Source organism: Hyperolius riggenbachi, chromosome 1, assembly GCF_040937935.1.
Source record: "Hyperolius riggenbachi isolate aHypRig1 chromosome 1, aHypRig1.pri, whole genome shotgun sequence".
NCBI classification, from domain to species: Eukaryota; Metazoa; Chordata; class Amphibia; order Anura; family Hyperoliidae; genus Hyperolius; species Hyperolius riggenbachi.
In genome coordinates, this window is record NC_090646.1 from 432,581,258 (window position 1) to 432,606,531 (window position 25,274).

Below are 25,274 nucleotides of genomic sequence, written 5' to 3' on the forward strand. Positions count from 1 at the left end.
TATGTTTGTTTTTTTTTTTTCTTTTTCTTTTTGCTTTCTTTGAGTGATATCATTGGAGGAAGATACACTGTAAATACACATGTGAGCGCATATCATTGGAGGACATTTTGAGAAAACACTTTATGCTTGGTGACAGATTTGCGATCCATGGACACATAATTAATGGTGGACTTTTGTAAATTATAAAGTATATGTTTGATTTAAGGTGGGAATATTGTGGTTGAGCGCACTGATACATAATGAATTTTTTGAATACAGTACTATAGTTGCAAATAGAGTTTTAGGGAGACCGTGACCCAATAATAAGAAAGAGGTGGCACACCAAAAGATTCTTTGTATTGTGGAACAGATGCACTACATGTTACAGACCATCTAGGCTCTACACCTGATGAAGGACCAAGAGGCTCCGTAACATGTGCATCTGTTCCACAATACAAAGCATCATTTGGAGCCAGTGGTGTGCTGCCTCTTTCTTGTTATTGGAATACAGTACTATACCCCATCACTCTATTTACATAACATGAACTTTGTATTAAAATGCTAAAATATAGTAACTGGAAGTATACAGTATTAACTTTGGGGAAGCCATGGAACCCTGTCTTTAAAGCAATAAATAAATAAATAAATAAATAAAACCATGTGTAGTATGGAAAATAAATAGAACATTAGTTGGAAAAAAAATAAATAAAATTTTTATTTCAGGTATATAGGTTTTTTTTTTTTTTTTTTTTTTTTTTTTTTACATACATTGCATAATTCTGTCATATTTTCAGTTTACAAGCCACACTCTGTATTTTAAACTATGAAACAGTGCAAAGCTAATGGCCATTTGATCTTTCCTGCAGTAAAACCTTATCTAAAGCTCTCTCTCACTGTTCCTTGGCTGCTTAAGTGCTTCAGAAAACAGGATTATATTAAAGCTAACTGATATTTTAACGCTTCCCGTACTGGAAACCAATAGGAGACTCTTTTCTGTGCTATGTTCTATTTCTTAAGGGGCCCATACACCAAACGATTTTCCTGCTGATATACAGCAGATTCAATCACTGATCGAATCTGCTGTGAAATCGTTGCGCAAATGCTGACAGAACGATCGATTTCCGTCTGAAATCAATCGTTCCCGTTGATCTATCTATGCAGAAGATTTCGCTTGATCGCCGGCGGGTCGCGAGTGCGTCGATAGCGGCGTTCTAATGCCCGACGATCGACGCTAGCGGCAATACATTACCTGCTCCGGCCAGCGCGTATCCCCTGGTCTCCGCTGTCCCTTCTCCGTGCTCGGCTCCTCCAGCTTCACGCTTTCGAAACTAAGTTTCTTCCTCAGGCACGTTTCAGAACTGGATCAGAACCATCTGGTCCAGATTTGAAACATGCCTGAAGAAGAAACTTAAAGTTTTGAAAGCTTGCAAAGAAATCTTGTACAGTTAGTCATTAAAGATATCACCTAAATATCTACAGCATACGGTCACCTTACTGATTCATAGAAAGTCATACATTTGGACTCAAATTATATCCTTTATTCATTCCAAACACACATATCCAAAACTCAGGGCCAATTTCCACTGCAGGCTTGTGTTTTACGTGTGAGAATTTGCATTCAAATTTTTACATGTGTAGCATTTATGACAACTTCCTCCTCCTTCCTCCCTCTGTAAAACGTATGCAATTTTCTTCAATTTCACATGAGAATCATTATGCGCAATTTGGCCAGTGAATGCGTCATGCCCTGCCGCAAAGAAACAAACAAATTTGCATGTTTTGGAAACAAATCCATAGACTCATGGCTATGTGAAAATTCACATGAAGTGGAAACAAGCTATAAAACTGATCGTTTTTTTCCGATGCCACAGAAATCAATTCATAAGAAATAGTTTGATTTAAACAAGTGGACAGCAAGACACTGAACATTACATTTTTTGTTCATGTAAATCGAGGAGGTGAAAGAAAGGTCAGCTTTGAAGAAGAAGCCCAAATTAAATGTAAACATTACATTGTGGAAACCATACAAATCTACCTCTGCTTTGTCCAGCCAGCACTAATATAGGCATAAACTGTACAGCATAATCTAAACAAACGGATCAGTCAAGTCATACATCTGGGAATCGTCATTTTTTTTTGTGACTCAAAACTCCAAAAAGTTTAGCTTTATCACGCACTAATTTTTACAACCGTTAACTTTTCCATGACTGCATCTTCAATCTGTTCAAGCGCAACTGCCCAACTCTGGTCAAATACGTAGCAATGGCTTTTTGAGTACAATGGTCAACTACAATGGTTCATGTTTTTTAGCAGTTACTATCACAAAAACTTGGCCTTTTCCAAAAAGCTCTACTTGTAGCGTTTTTACATGCACTTTGCAGGGACTAAATGACCAAAGATTGTTTCAGGTGGTAAAGGTTTGAAGTGTGTACCTGCTTGGGCCACACTACGCCAGACACAAAATGAGCAAACATGAGGTCATAGTTAGGAATGATTTCAATGATCCTTACATTAACTGGGATATTGAAGCTACTTGTAAATAGTGACAGATTTTTATCAACATTACAAGACCATTGTTTTACCCAGATGAACAACAGAATACCCAAGCATCTCAGGGTGACCCAGAACCACTAGGAATGTATAGGATGTATATTCATCCCAATCAGTAGCTGATACCCTCTTTCCCATGAGAAATCGTTACCTTTTCTCTAATAGATCATTATGGGGGTCTGTATGGCTGATATTGTGGTAAAACCCCTCCCCACAGTGTGATGTCAGCACCTAGGTCCTGAAAGTTTACTGTTTGTGACCCTTGTTGCATTGGGGAAATAACAGCAGTTTCTATCTGACAAGCAACCAGTATCTCCATTATATATCCTTTTAGCCTATCACATAGTTAGGGGGTGTGGTTATAGATAATGGCAGTTGGTAATGTCTTTTTTTTTATGTCTACCAGCAGTAAAGATGATTATGTGCAGGCTGATTGAACCATGTGAACAATTTACAGGGCAAATATCAATAATTTCTTGATCTTTCTTCTATTTTTAACTTCTTACTTTGCAATGTATTGATTTATTTTTTTCCCCTCTTTTCGCTACAGTTCCTCTTTAAATGAGCAACTGCGGTTTCCCACAATGCATCACTACTAAATATGCAAATGATCTCTTTATAACCCTGAACTGAAGCCTGGCTTACATCCAGAACCGCCAGTGTATAGCAAGCCTATAGCGTACACATTTTACAGAGACAGATCCCCTATACCAGTGACCAGTGACGGCTAACCTTGGCACTCCAGTTGTGACAAAAATACAAATCCCATCATGTCTTTGCCTCCCCGAGTTTTGCTTAGAGCTGTCAGAGTATTGCAATGCCTCATGGCATCAGCACATTTCTCCAAACTGGATGAAAGAGCTTGGAGGAAACTGTTCAAAGAGGCTACTTGGAAGCTGTTTCAGGAATTTGGAAGTGGTAATTTTGTTTGTGTGCCAGAAATGTCACAACTACTCCTTAAATGTGGCTTGTATGTATCTTTTTATACTTGATCATGTCCAAATGATATTTATCCATACTGGCCCTTTTTTCCCAGTTATAAAATATATGTTATATATTACTGGTAAACATTCTGCAATATTTATGAAGAATCTGTTTGAAAAGTTAGCCACTTTCAGTGTTTTTCGCCCTGCATTTTGCCATCCCAGTCTACCAGACTCACAGGGAACCTTAACTCCCAAAAAAAGAAGTTTCACTTCCCTGGGGCATCTACCAGCCCCCTGCAGCCACCCTGTGCCCTCGCAGTCACTCACAGCTCCTCCAGTCTCCCGCTGCTCGTTTTTGCGATTCAGAGTCGGCGGGCCGCCACGCATACCTCTGCACGCATTCCTGCTGGTGCAGGAAGCTATCGCGGACATTAACACGTACATTTCTTTGCAGGTTGCAGGTGCCATGCATAAAAATGTAAATATATTTGTTAATGCCCGCGATAGCTTCCTGCACCAGCGGGAATACGTGCAAAGGTATGCATGGCGGCCCGCCGACTCTGAATCGGCAAAAACGAGCAGCGGTGGACTGGAGGAGCTGTGAGTGACTGGGAGGGCACAGGATGGCTGCAGGGGGCTGGTAGATGTGCCAGGTAAGTGAAACTTTTTATTTTTTTGTTAGAGTAAGGCTAGTTACACACCAGGACGTTATAGGGCACATAACGTGCCCCTAATGCGACGCCTGGTGCTCTCTGGTGTGGACGTCGGAGTGAGCCGCGTTGTGCAGCTCACTCTGGCGTCCGTGATGCGCACTCTTGGACGCATGCGGCATCACGTGGTCCCGCCCGGCCAATCGCCGCACATAGCGGCCGCTCCAGGAAGTAAACACTGCACGTCACTGAGTGCAGTGAATATTAATTAGCCATGTGCCCGGCCGCTCTCCCCTCCCCCCCCAACATGGCTGGGCATGTGCAAACAGTCTAGCCGCGTAGAACGCACAGCATGCAGCACTTTGCTGCGTTACAATGTAACGCAACGTGGGCAGTGTGAACAGCCCACTTGTGTTGCATTGCTGTGCGTTGGGGGAGCGTTACAGGCTGCACTAACGTGCGCCTGTAACGTCCCTGTGTGCAAGAAGCCTTAAGGTTCCCTATGAGTCTGGTAGAGTGGGATGGCAAAAACCACTGAAAGTAAATGGCTAACTTTCAAAACAGATTCTTCATAAATATTGCAGAATATATACCGGTAATATATAACAAATATTGTAGAACTGAAAAAAAAAAAAAAGGGCCAGTATGGATAAATATTTTGGACATGATCAAGTATAAAATAAAAAATATACTTACAAGCCACATTTAAGGAGTAGTTGTGACATTTCTGGCACACAAACAAAATGACCACTTCCAGATTCCTGAAACAGCTTCCAAGTAGCCTTTTTGAACAGTTTCCTCCTCGCTCTTTCATCCAGTTTGGAGGAATGTGCTGATCCAAGAAATTACCTAGTCGTACACAACTGTTTCCACATCTTAATTATAGACTTTACTGAGCTCCAAAAGATGGATAAAGCTTTTAAATTGTCTTGTATCCATCTCCTAAAACTTGGGCCTGTTTGCAACGTTGTCCTTGAGATATATTAATAAGAGTTCCCTGCCACCTGTAGTTGGTTGTTTGCTTGGAGTTGCACTGCCAAGCATTGGAATAGCTAAAACTAATAAAAATGTATTACAAGCGCTCAAAAAGGCAAAAGCCAGTTAGCTTGGTGCAAAATCGAGAATGTGACTCTTCACCTGACAGGTGAAAAGGTGATCCTTTACCCACTTATTTTTTTTACTATTATTTTTTTCACTGAACCATATCCTTCACGTTACTGTTATGGTAACTATTAACTGTCTTTATGAGTACTGTAAATATGGCTGGAAAATGTACCGTATTTCATACTAGTCTTTTTTATGCTGTAAACCAGCAAAATGTAAATATTCTGTCTGAAATGGGTATTCTTTTCTACATCCACTGTAATGCTGGATACACACCATGCGTTTCCGCGTTCAATGCGTCCGTCGATACGATTATTTCTGACATATCCGATTCGCGGTTCGATGGATCGTTAGGTCGATATGCCATACTTTACATGGCATTCGACCTAAAAATCAAAATGCGCTCGGAAATAATCGAATCGATGCGTATCGACGGACGCGTGCGACGCGGAAACTCATGGTGTGTATTCAGCATAATGCTGATACAAGCCCCAGTTTGGTGTATTTGCAAATTGCTCTCGTGTATTTATAAGAAGCATACTACACAACCCAAATAAGGCAATGAAAAAAAAAAAAAAAAAAAAGTGATCTCATATCCTCAATTCTTCTCTCTATTCAGTGAGAGCTACACCATGCATCTTGAACAGGCATTAGTAGTATCTTTGACAATCTGCTTCGTCTTTATCAAGGATGACATGTAGTGCATGATGGTGTAGGAAGGGGTAAACAAGCTAGATTCTCAGCACAACTGGTCCAAACAGGCCACCATGGCCAAGAATCATTTTGCGTCTGTACAAGGTTTGAGTTCTCAAAGAAACCATGGCAGGAAGACTGATTTTAGGGTCTTCCCCCATAAACCACGAACAGTAAACTAGGTCTCAACTACTAAACACCTTTCAGATTGGGGCAGCAGTGGACATATGTTTGCAGTCTGCTGTGGTGTCAGTGGCTTTCACCTGGCGAGCCTAGTCAGGCAGGAGGCACAGTCACTGCACTTGGGGCAGAGGAGAGGGGGGGGGGGGGGGGTGATGGTCATTGCAGTAGGCAGCTGAGAGGCTAGCCGCAAATCACGGTCACTTCATCTGACTACTCTACTACCAAGAAAGAGCTACCGAAAGATTTAAGCAGGGCATGCACTACACAATATTTTCCCCAATTTGACATCCAAACGTCTAATTGGGTAGAAAAAATAAAAAATAAAAAAAGTGATAGACCCGTGGGCGATATTCCAGGATCAGTATAGGATGTTTTACAGGGATTGACCCACAATATTGGTCTTAATATCAATCGTGAGACAATTGGAGACGCAATTGAATACTGTATGGTTAGCTTTAGCCTGGCAATGTAGCTGCCATTTCATATTTGTAGGCATTAAATGAGAGCAAATCAGCAGGAATAAAGGCTCATACACATATCAGACCATAGTCTTTGGAAAATGAAAGATCTCAGACCAATTTTACTCCCTTCTATGTAGTATGAGAGCCATACTCTACACAGTCTATTCTATGGAGCTGAACTCCCCATCAGACAGAAATCTTTGCAAGATGCTGCACACAAAGAAGCTGTGCACATTCAAAAGATCAGTTTCTGCAAAAGATCCATTCCTGCAAAATGCATTCATAGTCTATGATATTTGCAGATCCTCATACACACCTTGTTTAATGGACATTCATCTGCAGATCAGATTCACCAGGATGAATTTTCAGATCTGCAGATGATTGTCTGATCTGCAGATGAATGTCAGTTAAACAAGGTGTGTATGATGATCTGCAGACCTCATAGACTATGAATGCAATTTGCAGGAACGGATCTTTAGCAGGAACAGATCTTTTGTGTCTGTACAGCATCTTGCAAAGATTTTTATCTGATGGGGAGTTCAGCTCCATAGAATAGACTGTGTAGAGTATGGCTCTCATACTACATGAAGGGTGGTAAGATTGGTCTGTGATCTTTCATTTTCCAAAGACTATAGTCTGATGTGTGTATGAGCCTTTAATGCTAGGTACACACCATACAATTTTCTGTTAGATTCTTCTGTTAGATTTACCTACAACATGGGAGGAAAAAAAAAAAAAAAAAAAAAAGCTATCTGGCAGGTAAATCTTAGAGAAAATCTAACAGAAAATTGTATGGTGTGTACCTAGCATAAGGACGCTTGTCTACAATGTACAAAACATTGGTGACTGGCAACAGTTTTCCATGCAAGCACAGCCTGTATGCTATCCCGGGCCTAACAACGCAAGTCAGGTGACACTATAAACATGTGTACCTGCTATTCCCCCACCTCTACCTTTGGGTCTGCAAAGAAGCTCTAGGAGTAGATGAGCGGCATTGGAGAAAAAGCAACTTCCTGTCATACTAAGACATGTGTTCTAAACAATTTTAAAAATACACTGTTGATAAACATATTTATCCTCTAACTCACAATCTAAAGCTCTTGCTTAGAATTTTCAACTTCCTTCTGTCCCCCTCCTGTACAAAACGTACTTCATTGATAAAATTGACAAAATACTTAACATCTTTTTCATGCTGCCCTCTAATGCCATCTGCACCCTCTTCTAGACTGCTCTATAACTGCCTTAACGCTCTGAACATTCTCCCTCTTCTCTAATCTCCAAATGCCAAGTACCTGTATATTGGTTCATATCCCCCCTTATCTAATTCCAAAAACTGTCTTCATGCCTGCACTATTTAACCTATCCCTTTTCACTGGCACCTTCTCATCCACACTCAACAAGTTTTCGTTACACCATTACATGGGGGGAAAAAAAAAAAAAAAAAAAAAAAAAAAAAAAAAAGCCATCCCTAGATCCCACAGCACTCTCCAGTTACCGCTGTGTCTCACTTCTAACATCACATCCATGCTTAAAGAGAACCTGAGGCGGTGCGGTGGGGGGCAGATGGGACACAGGGGCATGTTCCCTGCCTTATGATATGCCTGTGTGTCCACTCCATCATGCCACTCTCTGCCCCTCCACAGCCAGGCTATACCCCCCCCCCCCCCCACCCTCGTAATTGGGGGGTGGGGCATTCTTGCTGGATTTCCACAGCTGTTATCGTTCTCCTTTCAGCGGCGTGACCCCAAAGGTCACGAAAATGAAAGTGAGACGGTGCAGGGAACAGGAGCGTCAGAGAGTGGCGTGAATGGCAGTTACCCGATTCACCCAGACCCCTGGATCAAGTAGCATAGTTTATTTTTTTTAATGTCCCCACCTCGGGCTCTCTTTAATTAACCAATTATTTATCAGTATTCTGACCAGGTTATTTTAGCCAGGTGCTCCACCCGGCTAATTTTGGTGACCACCCAGCTGTCATCAGCTCACCTCCTCCTATGCTGTAAGCAGAGTTGTGCTGACCCTGCATTCCTATCCCCAGCTACTTTTTCATGCCACCCGGCTAAAAAAACATTTCTGGGGAGAACACTATTTATGTTCTAACTGCTTGCTCGATCAGTTACACTCTGGCTAGTTATGAGATACCACTCCAACCACAATCTCCGCTGTGCACACAACCTGCGGTCATCTTCTACAATCACTACCTCCCACTCACATATTCAAGATTTCTCACAAACTTCACCCATCCTCTGGAATTTCTTTTCCAAAACACATCCATCATTTAACAACCTACAAATATTTAAATGCTCCATTAAAAACTCAGTTTTTCCTACAAAACATACATTCTAACTTAGGCCCTCTGGCCGTGTTGTGTTTCTTACTAGAATATAACCTAAAAACACACTTCCTCTAGGCACAAACAGTACACATAAACCCATTCCTTGTTTCTTCCCAATTACAGATTGTAAGCTTGCAAGGGCTGGATTCTCTACCTTGTGTGTCTTGGAAGTTGCTGTACAGTATTGCTGTAGTGCTGTATTGCTGTATATTGTATTGTAAATACAGTAGTGCTGTATTTGTTAATCATGTACCAATGTCTGCATTTTGTTTATAGCATTGCATTTTTATGTACCCATGTTTCTCTCATGTGCTGTACAGTGCCAAAAAAAAATGTTCCACTTTCTAAGTCAATAATAATGCCAGTGTGAATTTTCTTTCTTTTTAACAAACAAGTATAGTACTTTTGTTAAAGTATGGAGAGAGTGAAAGCAAGTACTTTCACCCATTACCACCACACATCACGCAAGGTGGGCCTTCAACATTACAGCCTTAAAATGCCATTGCCATCAGATGCCCCAACTCATTTCCACCTCCTAGTTTCTGAAAGGTAAACCATGTCAAACTGTTTATAAAGAGCAGCTCCAAACCGAGTCAATGTGTGCCTGCCCTTTTCTCACTCACTAAGCAGATTCCACTAGCTAGCTATCAGACTAGTGCCCACTAACCCTGTCACCAACATCATGTAACTAGAGATGGAGACAGTTGTCCAATGGCAAGTTAAAAAGAGGAGCTGTCAGCCATACTATGCCAGGATAAACACACACACATATAAGTAGATAAATACTAGCTCTACTTACATGACAGATGTATTGCACTGTCCACGATTTCATTTCAGTGAATTTTATAAAACAAAAATACGGAAATGCAGAGAATTCTGTTCCCTGGCAGAGGCCATCTTTAGTCCCTCCAGCGAAGCCAATGCTGAGGTCATTTCCTCCCTTACCCCCCTTCCCTCCTACCTACAGCAATTGCCAGCGCTATATTACTGACACCCCTGCATCCATGAGAACCCCCCAGCCCTGCTACTATATCAGTAGTGATTCCCCCTGCATTTACACTCAGTCCTGCAGCGTCCATCTCATCTCCCAGCATAACAGCACTTAGCAGGGAAGAATATATGCAGCTCCAGCACCAGAGGAGAATCTGTGTGCGCTGCGTGTGTTCTTCCCCGCTGGGCTCTGTGGTGCTGCGGGCGGGGATGTTGCGGGGTGGAGGGATAATGCAGGGGGAGTCCCTTTGTAAATGGTGGCGGGGCCAGGGTCCCCATGGATGCGGAGATGCCCGCTGCCCCCCGAATAAAGTTACGGAGATGCCGACAGAGTGCAGGGAGGGGGCGGACAGTGCAGACGCGAGGCGGCCAATGAGAGAGGGACAGGCTTGAGTGACACAGGCTGCAGCCAATCAAGCTGAACTAGCTGTGTCTGGGCAGAAAAGCAAAGGAGAACTCCCTCCCGCCCCAGCCTGCACTGCATCTTCGGTTATGCGGCCTCTTGCTGCGGCCTTTAGAGATGGGGACATGAGGATTTATCTACAATAAAAAAAAAGTAAGATTTGTTTTTAAGTTAGGCATTGCCTTTTTAGTATCCATTTTATCTATATTACCGATAGAAATAGGGAATAGATTTTTGTTTTTAAGCCTAACAGTTACTCTTTAAAGAGAAACCGTAACCAAGAATTGAACTTGCTCTGTATGACTGATAGTGGTGAAACCCCTCCTACAGGAAACTTTCAGGACCATGGTCCTGACAGTTTTGTCTGTTAACCTCGTTGCATTGTGGCAAATACAGTGATCTGAAAAACTATTTGCCCCTTCCTGATTTCTTATTCTTTTGCATGTTTGTCACACTTAAATGTTTCTGCTCATCAAAAACCAGTAACTTTTAGTCAAAGATAACATAATTGAACACACAATGCAGTTTTAAATGATGGTTTTTATTATTTAGTGAGAAAAAAACTCCAAATCTACATGGCCCTGTGTGAAAAAGTGATTGCCCCCCTTGTTAAAAAAAAACAACAACTGTGGTTTATCACACGAGTTCAATTTCTGTAGTCACCCCCAGGCCTGATTACTGCCGCACCTGTTTCAATCAAGAAATCCCCTAAAATAGGAGTTATCTGACACAGAGAAGTAGACCAAAAACACTTCAAAAGCTAGACATCATGCCAAGATCCAAAGAAATTCAGGAACAAATGAGAACAAAAGTAATTGAGATCTATCAGTCTGGTAAAGGTTTGGGACTCCAGCAAACCACAGTGAGAGCCATTATCCACAAATGGCAAAAACATGGACCAGTGATGAACCTTCCCAGGAGTAGCCGGCCGACCAAAATTACCCCAAGAGCGCAGAGAAAACTCATCCGAGAGGCCACAAAAGACCCCAGGACAACATCTAAAGAACTGCAGGCCTCACTTGCCTCAATTAAGGTAAGTGTTCACGACTCTACCATAAAAAAGAGACTGGGCAAAAACGGCCTGCATGGCAGATATCCAAGGCGCAAACCACTTTTAAGCAAAAAGAACATTAAGGCTCGTCTCAATTTTGCTAAAAAACATCTCAATGATTGCCAAGACTTTGGGGAAAATACCTTGTGGACCGACGAGACAAAAGTTGAACTTTTTTGGAAGGTGTGTGTCCCGTTACATCTGGCGTAGAAGTAACACAGCATTTCAGCAAAAGAACACCATACCAACAGTAAAATATGGTGGTGGTAGTGTGATGGTCTGGGGTTGTTTTGCTGCTTCAGGACCTGGAAGGCTTGCTGTGATAGATGGAACCATGAATTCTACTGTCTACCAAAAAATCCTAAAGGAGAATGTCCGGCCATCTGTTCGTCAACTCAAGCTGAAGCGATCTTGGGTGCTGCAGCAGGACAATGACCCAAAACACACCAGCAAATCCACCTCAGAATGGCTGAAGAAAAACAAAAAGAAGACTTTGGAGTGGCCTAGTCAAAGTCCTGACCTGAATCCTATTGAGATGTTGTGGCATGACCTTAAAGGATACCACAACTGACATGTGGCATAATGAGATAGACATGGGTATGTACAGTGCCTAGCACACAAATAACTATGCTGTGTTCCTTTTTTTCTTTCTCTGCCTGAAAGAGGTAAATATCAGGTATGTAAGTGGCTGACTCAGTCCTGACTCAGACAGGAAGTGACTACAGTGTGACTCTCACTGATAAGAATTTCCCCCTTTTTTATCTCTTTCTTGCTCTCAGAAGCCATCTTCTTCTAGGAAAGTGTTTTATAGTTGGAATTTCTTATCAGTGAAGGTCACACTGTAGTCACTTCCTGTCTGAGTCAGCCACTGACATACCTGATATTTACCTCTTTCAGGCAGAGAAAGAAAAAAAAAGGAAACCAGCATAGCTATTTGTGTGCTAGGCACTGTACATACCCATGTCTATCTCATTATGCCACATGTCAGTTGTGGTATCCTTTAAAGAGAGACACTGAAGCGAAAAAAAAGATGAAATTATGATTTGTATGTGTAGCACAGCTAAGAAATAAAACATTAAGATCAGATACATGAGTGTAATTGTTTCCAGTACAGGAAGAGTTGAGAAACTCCAGTTGTTATCTCTGTGTCGGCTTATATGCGGGTCGGCTGGCTTGCGAGTATATACGGTACCTGAAAATAAAAGTATGAGAATATTTTCTTTGCTGCTAATCTTCTAGTAATGATTCATAGTACACAACCAATTCACTATATCATATTTTTTTTTTCGCTTCAGTGTCTCTTTAAAAAGGCGGTTCATGCTAGAAAACCCTCAAATAAGGCTGAATTACAACAATTCTGCAAAGATGAGTGGGCCAAAATTCCTCCAGAGCGCTGTAAAAGACTCATTGCAAGTTATCGCAAACGCTTGATTGCAGTTATTGCTGCTAAGGGTGGCCCAACCAGTTATTAGGTTCAGGGGGCAATTCCTTTTTCACACAGGGCCATGTAGGTTTGGAGTTTTTTTTTCCTCACTAAATAATGAAAACCATCATTTAAAACTGCATTTTGTGTTCAATTATGTTATCTTTGACTAATTGTTAACGGTTTTTGATGAGCAGAAACATAAGTGTGACAAACATGCAAAAGAATAAGAAATCAGGAAGGGGGCAAATAGTTTTTCACATCACTGTAGCTGTTTACAGCTGTTCCCAACTGCCAAAAAAAAAAAAAAAAAAAAAAAAACGAGCAGCATCTCCTTCCCCTGACATCAACTGCCAGCAGTAATGTCACCATGTGATAAATGTCAGAATGTAAATCAGGGATTTAAAAGATTTTACAATGGTAAAACTGACTAAATCATTTATACATAATTATTGTAAAAATTAAGCATTTTTTTATTACATTTTCACTGGAGTTCCTTTTTAAGTTAGGAAGTGTGAGAAAACGCGGAAAAGCCGCCGCGGGTACTCAGAGCAAGGCGGCTAAATCCGCGTCCAACACGGCAGGTTGCGCGTGGGCCTGCATCTACTAGCATGATGGAACGCGGAGAAACCGCCGCATGTCCTGAGAACAAGGCGGTGGATTCCACGCCCGATGCGGCGGTTTGCAAGCATAGGCCTACATCTGGCAGTATGGCTGAAGGCGGAGGAACCGCCGCATGCTCTGATAGCGGTGCGGCTGGTTCCGCGTCCAGCACAGCGGATGTTTTACAGCACAGGTCTGGTGTGGCTGGGACTGATAGTCCACACAGGTTCAGAAGGACGCGTACGCGCGTTGAGAGGCAGAGCTTTTATGACAGCCAGAAGCGAGTCAGCTGACCAAGCCGGTCAGCTGACAATTCCACCACTTCCCATTGGTCCAGCACTTAGGGGAGGCGCTGGAGAGTGCCTTGCTGTATATACTGGGTGCTGGTCATTCTCTGGTTGTCTGCCATTGCGATCACTACGTGGTAGCACTCAAAGACCTTTTGTCAGATTCTGTGTTTTTCTTTAGACCAGTTCCTGGGTGTTGATCAAGGACCTCACACCCCAGATTAGGAATTCTGTATATCATTTGTGTTATTCTTCAGACTAGTTCCAGGGTGTTGATGACTATGGAGCTCACACCCAAGACTAGGAATTAGCTTTATCATCCTGTTTTAACTTCAGACTAGTTCCAGGGTGTTGATGATCAAGGAGCTCACACCGTTAGACTAGACAATTGTTGATTATTTGTTATGACCTTCTGCTTTCTTGACCTCTCTTCTGATCTCTGATTTTGTACTTCGCTATATCTGATACTCCGTTGCCAAACCCTGCTTGCCTTAGGATTCCGTATCAGTCTCCTTCCTCTGTATCTGTTCTGTCTGTCTGTCTCCGACCTGGCTTGTCCGCCCTCGAGAACTATCTCCTCTGTTTAGAGATAGTTCACAGATCTGTCAGTGACACTCCACCATTAGTGTCACTTACACTCTGGTCCTTCCCACTCTCAGCCTGACTCCTCCCCTTGGGGAGCCTCAGGCCATTGGAAGGAGCCTGTTCTTTGGGCAGTATCTTACTGCCTTGCACCCTCTATACGGGGGGGCTCTCCTCAAAGTATTACTGTTGCACCAAACACTCATATTACTCAGGTGTCCAGAGGGTAGAGATATATCTGATTAGCGGTGATACTGCAGATCATCAATAATCAGGTATATATCTGTATTCTCTGTGATACTGCAGATCACCGGTAATCAGATCCTCTCTGTGTTACACCGATCGTTACAGGAAGGAAGTGGTGGAAACGATTTCCAACTAAGGCCCGAGTCTCAGTTCAGAAACAATAAAGCCTTGTACATGTGCTCTATGAAACTAGACTGACGCAGCATCTAGAATCTAGGGCAGGCGTCCCCAAACCTTTTGGGTGGAGGGCCGGGTAAACATACTTCAGACTGCTGGGGGGCCGGAGTATACATAAAATAATGTAAAAGTCTTTGTGCACCAGACAGTCAAGTATACCCAGGTGACAACCTGCAGTCCAATTGGACAACAAGGTCTCCTGATGTGGAGTTTGATTGGAAACTAGCGAATTACTGCTTTCTGGCTTCATTCTATATGCAGACCACCAATATTTAAAGATGTAGCTGAATGCATCTGTAATACATTTTGTGTGTGGGGGAACGGTAAAAAAGCCTCAGGGGGCCACATTCGGCCCACGGGCCTTAGTTTGAGGACCACTGATCTAGGGCGTGTATAGTGGCCCTCAATCCCTTGGCCAGCGATCAGCCAGGTGGATCGATTTAGCTGTGCCAGCCGAGCGCATTGGCCACCACACATGCCACCTGACATCAATTACAGGCCATTCTGTTGCCCTCCGCTGCCCTGCATAGTGACAGAACACTGCTCTAGCCTACAAAATAGCAACGTGTCTGTACAGAGGCAACCCTGTAATCTCTGGAGGGATTGAGGCTTTACACTTGGAAGTGTACTTTAGGGTAGACAGGAGATAACCACTAAGCACACAGAGTCCTGATCTCTGTATCTAGTCATCCTACTCACGGGTCCACTTTACTAATATCAGTATTCTCCCCAGGCTCTTTTAGTCGGGTGCTCCACCCAGCTGGTTTTGGTGAGCACCCGGCTGTCAACAGCTCATCTCCTCCTCTGCTGTAAGCAGAGAAGCTCCAGCCCCGCATTCTGTCATCTCGCCCCACCCAGCTACTTTTCATGCCAGCCGGAAAAAAATAAATAAATTCTGGTTTGAACACTGAATACGATACAAGTCATCAAACAGATAACCATCATAATGTGCCAAGTACAGTAATGCTTTAGACTAGACCACCAGGCAAAAGTAAAGCAAATTCAAGAGTACATTGTCATCTCATTCCGATCTAGCCTTGATGCACAGATTGAGTGCTTCTCTCCACCAATGAAAGCTGCTACTTCCAGGGCCAAGTGTATACAGGACAATTTGCTTCCAAAGGCTGCTCGAGCACACTGACTCTTTAAAGCGAACCTGAACTCAGAACTTCCTCTACGCACTAAAAGATATGCAATAGCACAATAACCTTTAAAGAAAAACATTTTTGTTACGGCTGATACAAATCTTACAATAAATCTGCAGTGTTTCTACTTCCTGCCTTCATGGAAGCAGACATTGTTAACATCCTGTACCTTCAAATGAGCTTTTCTGCCATAGCAGTCAGCTGACACAGGGGTGAGATCAAATTACAACTTGTGATTAGACACAGATGAGGGGGAATTTGACAGGCTGAACTCTCTAAATACATACAGGGTGCATTTCTCTGTTTTCCCTCTGCCCTGTGCAAGTTCAGGTCCACTTTAGATGATAGTGATTGAAAGAAGAAAACAGCTGTGCTCTGTAGAGGAGCACAGTGCATGGGGTGGGCAGCTGTCAACAGTGGAGAGCAGCTCTGGATCCATGCATCAGGGAACCTGCTGGCTGTCACAGTGCCCACAGAAGATTGGCGATATACTATTCTTTCCACTACAGACATTTATATTCACCAGGAAATCAATTCTCTGTGCAAAGTGTTTTGGCTTTCTACCTGACTTTACACCGCTTAAAAAACACACAAGGTACAAACAAAAGCAAATGTAAACAACTAAATCTTTGCAACATGATCATACTCCGTACAATGAACCTGTAGATAAATGATACCAGAAGCCCCATGCTAACACAAATGTGAAACCTTATATCTGATATATTGCCTCAGGTGAAAGTTTAAGAATACCCACAAGCTGCAAAGTTATCCTTAAGATTCATCAACAGCGAACTCCTGCTGTATTGCTGGGATACTAAATGGACCAATTAATGAATTATTTACAGTACAGACAGGGCTGTGGGGGTTGGTAAAAAAATCATCCGACTCCTCAGTTTATGAAACCGACTCAGAGTACCCAAAATTGCTCCGATTCCGACTCCACGGCCCCTTGCAGTGGTTACAAAATCATCTGACTTCAACTCCTCAATTTATAAAACCACCGACTCCAAGTACTCAAACATTGCTCTGACACCTCAACTCTGACTCCACAGCCCTGAGCACAAAGCATTTGAAAGAAAGAACTCAAAAGACTCTCCAAACAGAATTATTATCAAGAGCTCAGTTATTATGCATTTATATGGCACCGACATCTTCTGCAGCACTTTACATAGTTCATAGTCATGTCACTGGCTGTTCCTTAGAGAAGCTCACAATACCATAGTGAAAATCCTTATAGTCCAAGGTGAATTTTGGGACGAGGGCCGCTGTATGTTTTGGGGATATGGGAGATAACCCATACACAGGGGGTACATACTGAATGAACTCTGCAGATAGTGTCCTCTCGCATATTTGAATGGTGGACCCTAGCAGCGCAGGGCAAGTGTGCTACCCACTAGCGCACTGTGCCACCCAAAGTTTAGCCAAAAGAAATACATAAATAAGCGGTCAAAAACAGCTCTGTGGGATGGTAAAAGTTGGCGGTGTTCTAATACATCTAAACTGAAGGGAGCCATCCAAAAGGAATGACTATATTTTTAACCTCCTTGGCGGTATGAAAAATACCGCCAGGAGGGAGCGCAGCAGTTTTTTTTTTAAAAAAAAATTTTTTTAATCATGTAGCGAGCCAAGGGCTCGCTACATGATAGCCGCTGCTGAGCGGCATCCCCCCGCCCGCTTCGATCGCCTTCGGCGATCTCCGATCAGGAAATCCCGTTCATAGAACGGGATTTCCTGGAGGGCTTCCCCCGTCGCCATGGCGACGGGGCGGGATGACGTCACTGACGTCGGGACGTCATTGGGAGTCCCGGGCCACCCCTCGGCGCTGCCTGGCACTGATTGGCCAGGCAGCGCTGGGGTCTGGGGGGGGGGGGGGGCGCGCCGCAGCAGATAGCGGCGATCGGGCAGGGGCCGGCGGCGATCAGAGTGCTGGCGCAGCTAGCAAAGTGCTAGCTGCGTCCAGCAAAAAAAAAATTATGAAAATCGGCCCAGCAGGGCCTGAGCGGCACCCTCCGGCGGCTTACCCCGTGTCACACACGGGGTTACCGCCAAGGAGGTTAAAGGGGTGGGGACAGAGTTAATCACTTTGATCAATTGTGCCAGTGATTTTTCCACAGTCACTATGTGGTTCACTGTCAAAATTTTGTATAGATTTTGTTATGCGGGTGGCAAGTTGATTGACAGATGCAATGTATTTCATTGGACAGCAAGGTGGCGTAGTGGTTAGCTCTCTCCCCTTGCAGCGCTGGGTCCCCAGTTCGAATTCAAGCCAGGGCACTATCTGCATGTAGTTTGTATGTTCTCCCCATGTCTGTGTGGGTTTCCTCCAGGCACTCCAGTTTCCTCCCACATCCCAAAAACATACAGATAAGTTAATTGAGCCCAGACCAGGCATGGGCAAACTTGGCCCTCCAGCTGTTCTGGAACTACAAGTCCCACAATGCATTGCAGGAGTCTGACAGCCACAGTCATGACTCAAAGGCAAATGCATTGTGGGACTTGTAGTTCCGTAACAACTGAAGGGCCAAGTTTGCCCATGCCTGCCCTAGACTATGATCCATATGATACATTACACAATACATACCGACATATAATTATGGAAAGGATTAGATTGTGAGGCCCTCTGAGGGGCAGTTAAGCAACATGACTAAATACTCTGTACAGCACAGCGGAAGAGGTTGGCATTATATTAATACTAAAATAATAATAATAATATAAAAATGGAATGTATATACACCATCAAACCTGCTCTCTGGACATTACAACTACAGAACACTTTATGACCTGCAAACAGGATGCCGAGGTAGATATATATCCTTTGATTTGATTCTAAAACCACACAATACATTTTAACGCACAAACAACATCATATAAAAATAGAGGTGTGATACATAAGCACATATTAAAAAGTGAGGGACAGATTGTTATAACTACCGATCAAACATAAAAGAGAAGTTTCTCATGTTCATCTCACATTATCCTTAGGGCAGGACTGATAATCTTAGACAGACAACATGCCCATTTCATAAGTAATGAAACGGAAGTGCAATCTGATTGCGATATCTCCAAGCATCCTTTTTTTGCCTTGTCCATTCTTCATTTTTCTCTTTATACAGGTTTTTTTTTTTTTTACCTTGAGACATATGTTGCACACTCCCCTCCCCCTAGAAGCAAAACTTGAAAGCTGTCCAAAACAGGACCACACACACAGGACTCTACAGGTTGTAATGTGCACTTCTTCCTGCAAGGGGCCTGCTCTCCCTTGCAAAATAGGACTAGCAGATCAGATATGCAGCACAAGGATCCACATGCAGAAGCAAACACCAACTAGCAGCAAACAAGATATGCACTGAAGACAAACCTGTGTCACCATTCTTTCATTTACTCACTGTAACCTTGCCACACACATTCACAACCCGACAGTCCTTATAAAGAGCAATACAAATAGTCTTTTCCAGATCACACAAAATGCACATTTTCTATTAGGAAAAAAATAAAGTATAGCACAGAAGAACAATTAAAATATAGAAACATTCCTTACCTTCAACCCAAAGCTCCTCTACATTAGTCTCTAGGTTTGCTGCTCGTAATCCTACAGCGAAAGCACCAAATATCAACAGGCCCACTACCAAAAACTTGCCACAGTTTTTTTGTATGTAGCAACCAAGTTTAAATAATAGTCTTTGAAACATTGCTCTGAGCCACAATGGAGCTTTCCTGCCCGTAGCCTTCCCCTGAAAAGAAGAGAATAGAGTATTAATATATAGATAGCCATGCCAGTAGGTTTTTGTAGCAAATCATCATGGCCAATAAGGTCATTTCCTGCATTTTGTCAAAATACCCACATTAAACAAGTCTTCAACATGGCGTAACAAGCAAATGCATGAGGGAATGATGGCTACAATGTTTCAGTGCCAACAATCAAAATATACTAGTTCTTTGGCACAAAGCTATGCAATACTATACGCGGTTTTAAAAAAAATTATAGAACAGGTTAAAAAGTACAGCTCACTGTGGCAGATTTATAAAACCATGAGCAAAGGAAACTGGAGGAAAACTGGGTGGGTAGCCCAGCAACAAACTACCATCCAAATTTCATTTTACATGTGAGACTTGACTGGTTGCTCTGGGCATCTGCTTTGGGTTTGATTACACAGATCTTGAGAAGTCAGCCATGCAGAGGGGCTGGTTTTCTAAAACATTTATAGGCAAAAACCAGAACAATTTTCCAGAGGAAACCAGTTTACCCAATCTGTTGCGCTTAAAGTTTGCTGTAGTATCCTTTGAACCTGTCCTGATAACTCAGTTTATCACTGACAATACTATAAGAGTCTTTGCGAAAAATGATTTGCTAAAGGTTTTTGTATGCTACACCGAATTGTAAAGCAGTAGCTAATCGCTTACGTTTTCCGTAACCTACGTACATTCTTTAGGAGACCAAGAAAATCATTGCAAAGCAAACAGTTTTGAGTTGATTTATCAAGACAGGTGTTGAGAAAACTAGAAAAAAAAAGTGAAAAAGTTGCCCAGAGAAACCAAACTGAATCTTGGCTTCATACACCAAACTTTACTAGTTGATCTCATCAACTTTCACTCTTTTTACAGGTTTCTAAGTGTTCATATGTTATTGAAAGATGTATCAATGACAGCAAATTCTGTAAGGCCACCCACTCAGACAATGCAATTTACAATATTGTCAGTCAGTTTACATAAAGAAGGCCCCTCATCAAGAAATGTCAAACCAGACAACTTTCACGTGACTTTTCCTAGACAGGCTGATTTACAGATGTGCTCTTCCTTCAGATCGACCTACTCCTGCTTCCCAGAATATCTGCATTTTGTGTCACTAGCTAACCGGAGCATACTAGTTCTGCAAAGCTTACAGAAGAACTCTGTGTTTACTAGTGAAGCCTGAGTCCTCCACGTGGTGACAATAGAGTTAGAGGGGTTGGAGATAGTTCCCACACCGTGCAGAGGATTCAGTGGGATGGGAATTGGGAGGTTGAAGAGCTCATGACAATATTTGTGAACGGAAGAGGGCAGCCACATGGCTCCAGCTCTTGTTTCTCTCTCTCTCCCAGAAGAGAGGCGACTGTTCCTTGTGGCAGAGCCGCCGTGAGAGCGGCCAGGAATGCCTGCAGGCAATCTATAATAGGGACAAGGGGGATAATCATCCCTCCATTGTACGACCGCTGATCGCTAAAGGAGACTCGTGCAGTAAAACAATGACCAGAGGTGTCAATTTGTTTACAACTTTCACTTTTCTAAACTCCCCACAGCCCTGGGGGGATTCCACTGTTGCTGCAGAACACGGCTGGATCCGCTCCAAGAAAAGGCACAATCTGAACAGCACAGATGGGGCTCTGGGCTGACATGGAGCCTGGCTGGTGGCTTGCCCCCCACCCAGCGGCACCACAAGGCAGCCAGGCACCCCTAACACCCGCATTAACCCCCTCGCAGCTGCTGTAATGCGACCTGCAGCCAGTGTGGGAGGGAAGGGGGGAGGCAGTGTGTGTGTGGCGACTCTCTCATCCATACATGACAATAATCCGCCGCTCACCTCGGAGATCTGCTGCAGTGTGAAGCCCGCATCGCAGTAGCTCGGCCGCTGCAGATAGTCCAGGTCAGGCGGCTCCCTCGCCCGTCCCCTCCTTCTCCTCATTCCCCTCGGCAGGGCATCTGGCTCCCCGCCTTCCTGCAGCTCCGGAGCAGAGGCAGCCGAGGCCATGCTGCGAAGCTTTGCTGGCGGGGCTTGTACTCCAGGCTTAGCGGGCGCAGTGCGGTGCTGAGCGGCTCGCTGGGGGAGCAGGAAAGGCACAAGCTGCGGCTGCTGCTTCTTGCTTGGCTGGCACAGATGCTGGGGGGCTTCTCTTCATACCTCTCCAGGCGAGGCGGCGGAGGGCGGCGAGTAAAGCTTTGCGCCTTCCATCCCCACATTTCGCGATCCGGAGCTCTGAGCCGCTTCCCACATTCAGAAGGTGTTTATGCGAGAGCGCTGGCTGGAGAGGGGGGAGCCCGGGCTCTGGCTGCACACAGGCTGCACTCTGTACTCCCGCAATCAGCCCTCCACAAAGGATCCCGGCGTCCAGAACATGCACAGCCCGCTATCCCGGTGGCAGCTGCTCTGGGATCAGTCACACTGCACACCCGGCCGCATAAAGGAAGGATGGAGAGCCGGAGAGGTCAGCGCACAGTCCTGATCCCACACCGGGCAACGAGCATGGCTTCTCCCACTGCACAGATCCTTAGCTGGGGCCCGGGGAGAGTCGCTTAGCTGCCTGCACTCCTCGCTCTCTCCCTGGCTCTTCTCGCCTTGCTTCAATAGATGAGATGCAGAATGGGGGAGGGAAAGAAAAACTAGCTCTCTCCATTTGGAGAAAGAGGAAAGGAGGGGAGAAGCCGAGGAGAGCCGCCCCGGGGTTGTCAGATGGCTGAGATCTCTGCTACCCCATTGGCTGACGGCGAGCAAAAAAATACTCAACAAACATGACTATTATTAGCTGCTTAGCAACAGCTCACCAAAGTAGAGAGACCACCCAGGCAGCCCAGGCTTGTGTGTATGTGGATGTGAGTGTGTGTGTGTGCGTGTGAGTGTGCTTCTCCCAGCTTCAGGGGGAGCCTTAAAGGGAACCCCAGGTGAGAGACATATGGAGGCTGACATATTTATTTCCTTTTAAACAATGCACAGTGCCTGTTTTGCTGATCCTCTGCCTATAATACTTTTATTAGCCATCTACCCTGAACAAGCATGCAGATCAGATGTTTCTGACAAAAAAAAAATCTAACAAGATTAGCCGTATGCTTGTTTCTGGTGTGATTCAGACACCACTGTTAGGAAAAAGATCAGCAGGACTGCCAGGCAACTAGTTTTGTTTGAAAGGAAATAAATATGGCAGCCTCCATATCCCTCTCACTTCAGGTTCCTTTTAAAGGGAACCCGAGGTGAGGAGGATATGGAGACTGCCATATTTATTTCCTTTCAAACAATACCAGTTGCCTGGCAGCCCTCCTGATCCTGTGTCTCTGATACTTTTAGCCACAGACCCTGAACAAGCATGCAGCAGGTCAGGTATTCTGACGCTACTGACTCAGGTTTTACTGGATTAGCCATATGCTTGTTCCCGGGTTTTGACTCAGATACTACTTATGCTAGAAAATCGACAGGGCTGCCAGGCAACTGGCATTGTTTACAAGTAAATAAAAATGGCTGCCTCCATATCCCTCTCACCTCGGGTTCCCTTTAAAGACACCCAGCCCTCTTTCGCATGCTGGGAATCTGGCTATTAGCTGTTCTTTCACTCTTCTTCTTCTCTTTCCTTCATGGAAGTAAGATGATTACACTTTCCAGCACTCACATCAGTCATATATTTCAGCCTGCTTTGTACTAAACCTATACTTATAAGTAAGGCTGTTAGGCTGTGGAGTCCTTTAAAGAGGCGTCTTGGCCCCAAGCTGAAACAAATACTGGGAGGTCCGGGATGAATTCCCAGGCTTGCACAAATAATGACAGCGTGCTTGTGGGAGAAGTACTGGGAAGTGCCAGATTTTTCTTCTGTTCGGACATTCCTTTAGCAGGCGAAAAAGAGGCACCGATGGAAAACGCTTTTATTTATGCGCAGTGTCAACTTTCATCAAATCTTACTTCTCTTATGCATGATCATACTTTTATCTCCTTCATGCTCACTCAGGCTCCAACCACATTTCATAAAAGTGTCTGTCAGCCCACAGCATTTATTGGGTTAACTAGCTACCTCACACTCAGCTCCAGAATTCCAGCGGAACACATGATAGAGATTTGTGGCATGGATGTATACTACAGCCGAAATTCCTTGTGAAATAAATCATGGATGCCTGGACTGTGGTACTGATCCTTTGGGCATTCTAGAACACTTCAGTCTGTTAACCCTTGAACATTCCAAAATGACTCCTAGGCAGGGCCGGTTTAAGCAACAATGGGGCCCCAGGGCAAAATAAACCTGGGAGGGGCCCCCCCAACATATACCCTGGAACAAAAATCGGCATTAGGGGACCTTTTTTGCAGCTGGTATAGTCAGGGTGTGAAGTCCCAATCGGTCGGAGCTCCACATTCTGGCTACCCCAGCCTGCATGGGGGACAAGGGGTTAAAAAGTTTCAGGAGGGCAGACCCCACATAATTTTTTTTTTTTAAATTCCCACACTCTAAACATAAAAAAAAATTGGGAAAATAGAAAAAAATGCCAGGGATCTTCATGCAGCCATATTGCGGCTGTATAGCGATCCCTGGCCAAAGCGCTGCGGCTGCATATGGACCCCCTGGAAACCTTGTCAGGACATTTATTGCTCTTTCTTTTGATACATGTAAAATTACACTACCGTTAGGTTTGCTACTAAAAGGGACATTTACCGCATTTAAAAGTATACTTTTTTCCTTTGAAACTTTAAAATCGATTTTCTCAAAAACTATAAGGTCTTTTTGAAAAATAGTTTTTTCCTCTTATTCCCAATGATCTCCTTAAAGAGAACCCGAGGTGGGTTTGAAGAATATTATCTGCATACAGAGGCTGGATCTGCCTATACAGCCCAGCCTCTGTTGCTATCCCAAACCCCCCTAAGGTCCCTCTGCACTCTGCAATCCCTCATAAATCACAGCCACGCTGCTGACAAACAGCTTGTCAGAGCTGGCTGTGTTTATCTTTATAGTGTCAGTCTGCTGCTCTCCCCACCTCCTGCAGAACTCCAGTCCCCGCCTGCATCCCTTCCCTCCCTGCTGATTGGAGGGAAGGGACAGGGGCAGGGACCGGAGCTATGCAGGAGGCGGGGGAGCAGCTGAGACTGACACTACAGATGTAAACACAGCCTCACAGCACGGCTGTGATTTATGAGGGATTGCAGAGTGCAGGGGGACCTTAGTGGGGTTTGGGATAGCAACAGAGGCTGGGCTGTATAGGCAGATCCAGCCTCTGTATGCAGATAACATTCTTTAAACACACCTCGGGTTCTCTTTAACATATCCTGCAAATTTAGGGTTTCTAGCATTTAAGGTGGATTTGCTATTAACCATTAAAGTCGGCAGGTTTTTAAATGTGAATTTTTTTTCCTTTGAAACTTTAAAATCGATTTTCTCTATAACTATAAGGCCGATTTGAATTTGTTTTTTTCCTATTGTAGCCACTGGGGGCCCCTACAAGCTCTGGGGCCCTGGGGCAGCTGCCTCCTTTGCTTCTATGGTAGCGCCGGCCCTGCTCCTAGGTGAAGTAGTTAATGACTAAATAATTCTACATTGATGATATCAGTTCTACGCCTCTCCCCAGTGAAGATCACTTTTATACAAACAAAGCAACATATAAAATAGCCTTGTAGCAGTTAAAACAGTTAAGTAACTTGTTATGACTTTCACTGTGCCCACTCTAGTTGCATGTTTCCTATGGTTTCAAGTTAAAAGTGGGCAAGGCCCCGCCCAGTAATTCCTCATTTTACGGGGTCGGGGTTAATGCAACACTACATCCTTG

General features: G+C 43.9%; 1 protein-coding gene across 2 annotated transcripts in view; it reads right to left on the minus strand.

Moving 5' to 3' along the window:
• Positions 1–22,184, minus strand: part of PTCH1 (patched 1) — a 131,611-nt gene extending 109,427 nt beyond the window's left edge. Inside the window, exons 1-2 of one of the 2 annotated variants that reach the window (XM_068237362.1) lie at positions 21,346–22,184; positions 19,327–19,519 (exon numbers count right to left, since the gene is read on the minus strand). In XM_068237362.1, coding sequence (XP_068093463.1) covers positions 19,327–19,519; positions 21,346–21,513 — 361 coding nt within the window. In that variant the 5' untranslated portion in view covers positions 21,514–22,184. Of the gene's footprint in view, positions 1–8,532; positions 8,577–19,326; positions 19,520–21,345 lie in introns of those variants that run through there. The other variant, XM_068237367.1, reaches the window with a different exon arrangement.
• Between the last annotated feature and the right edge of the window lie 3,090 nt (positions 22,185–25,274).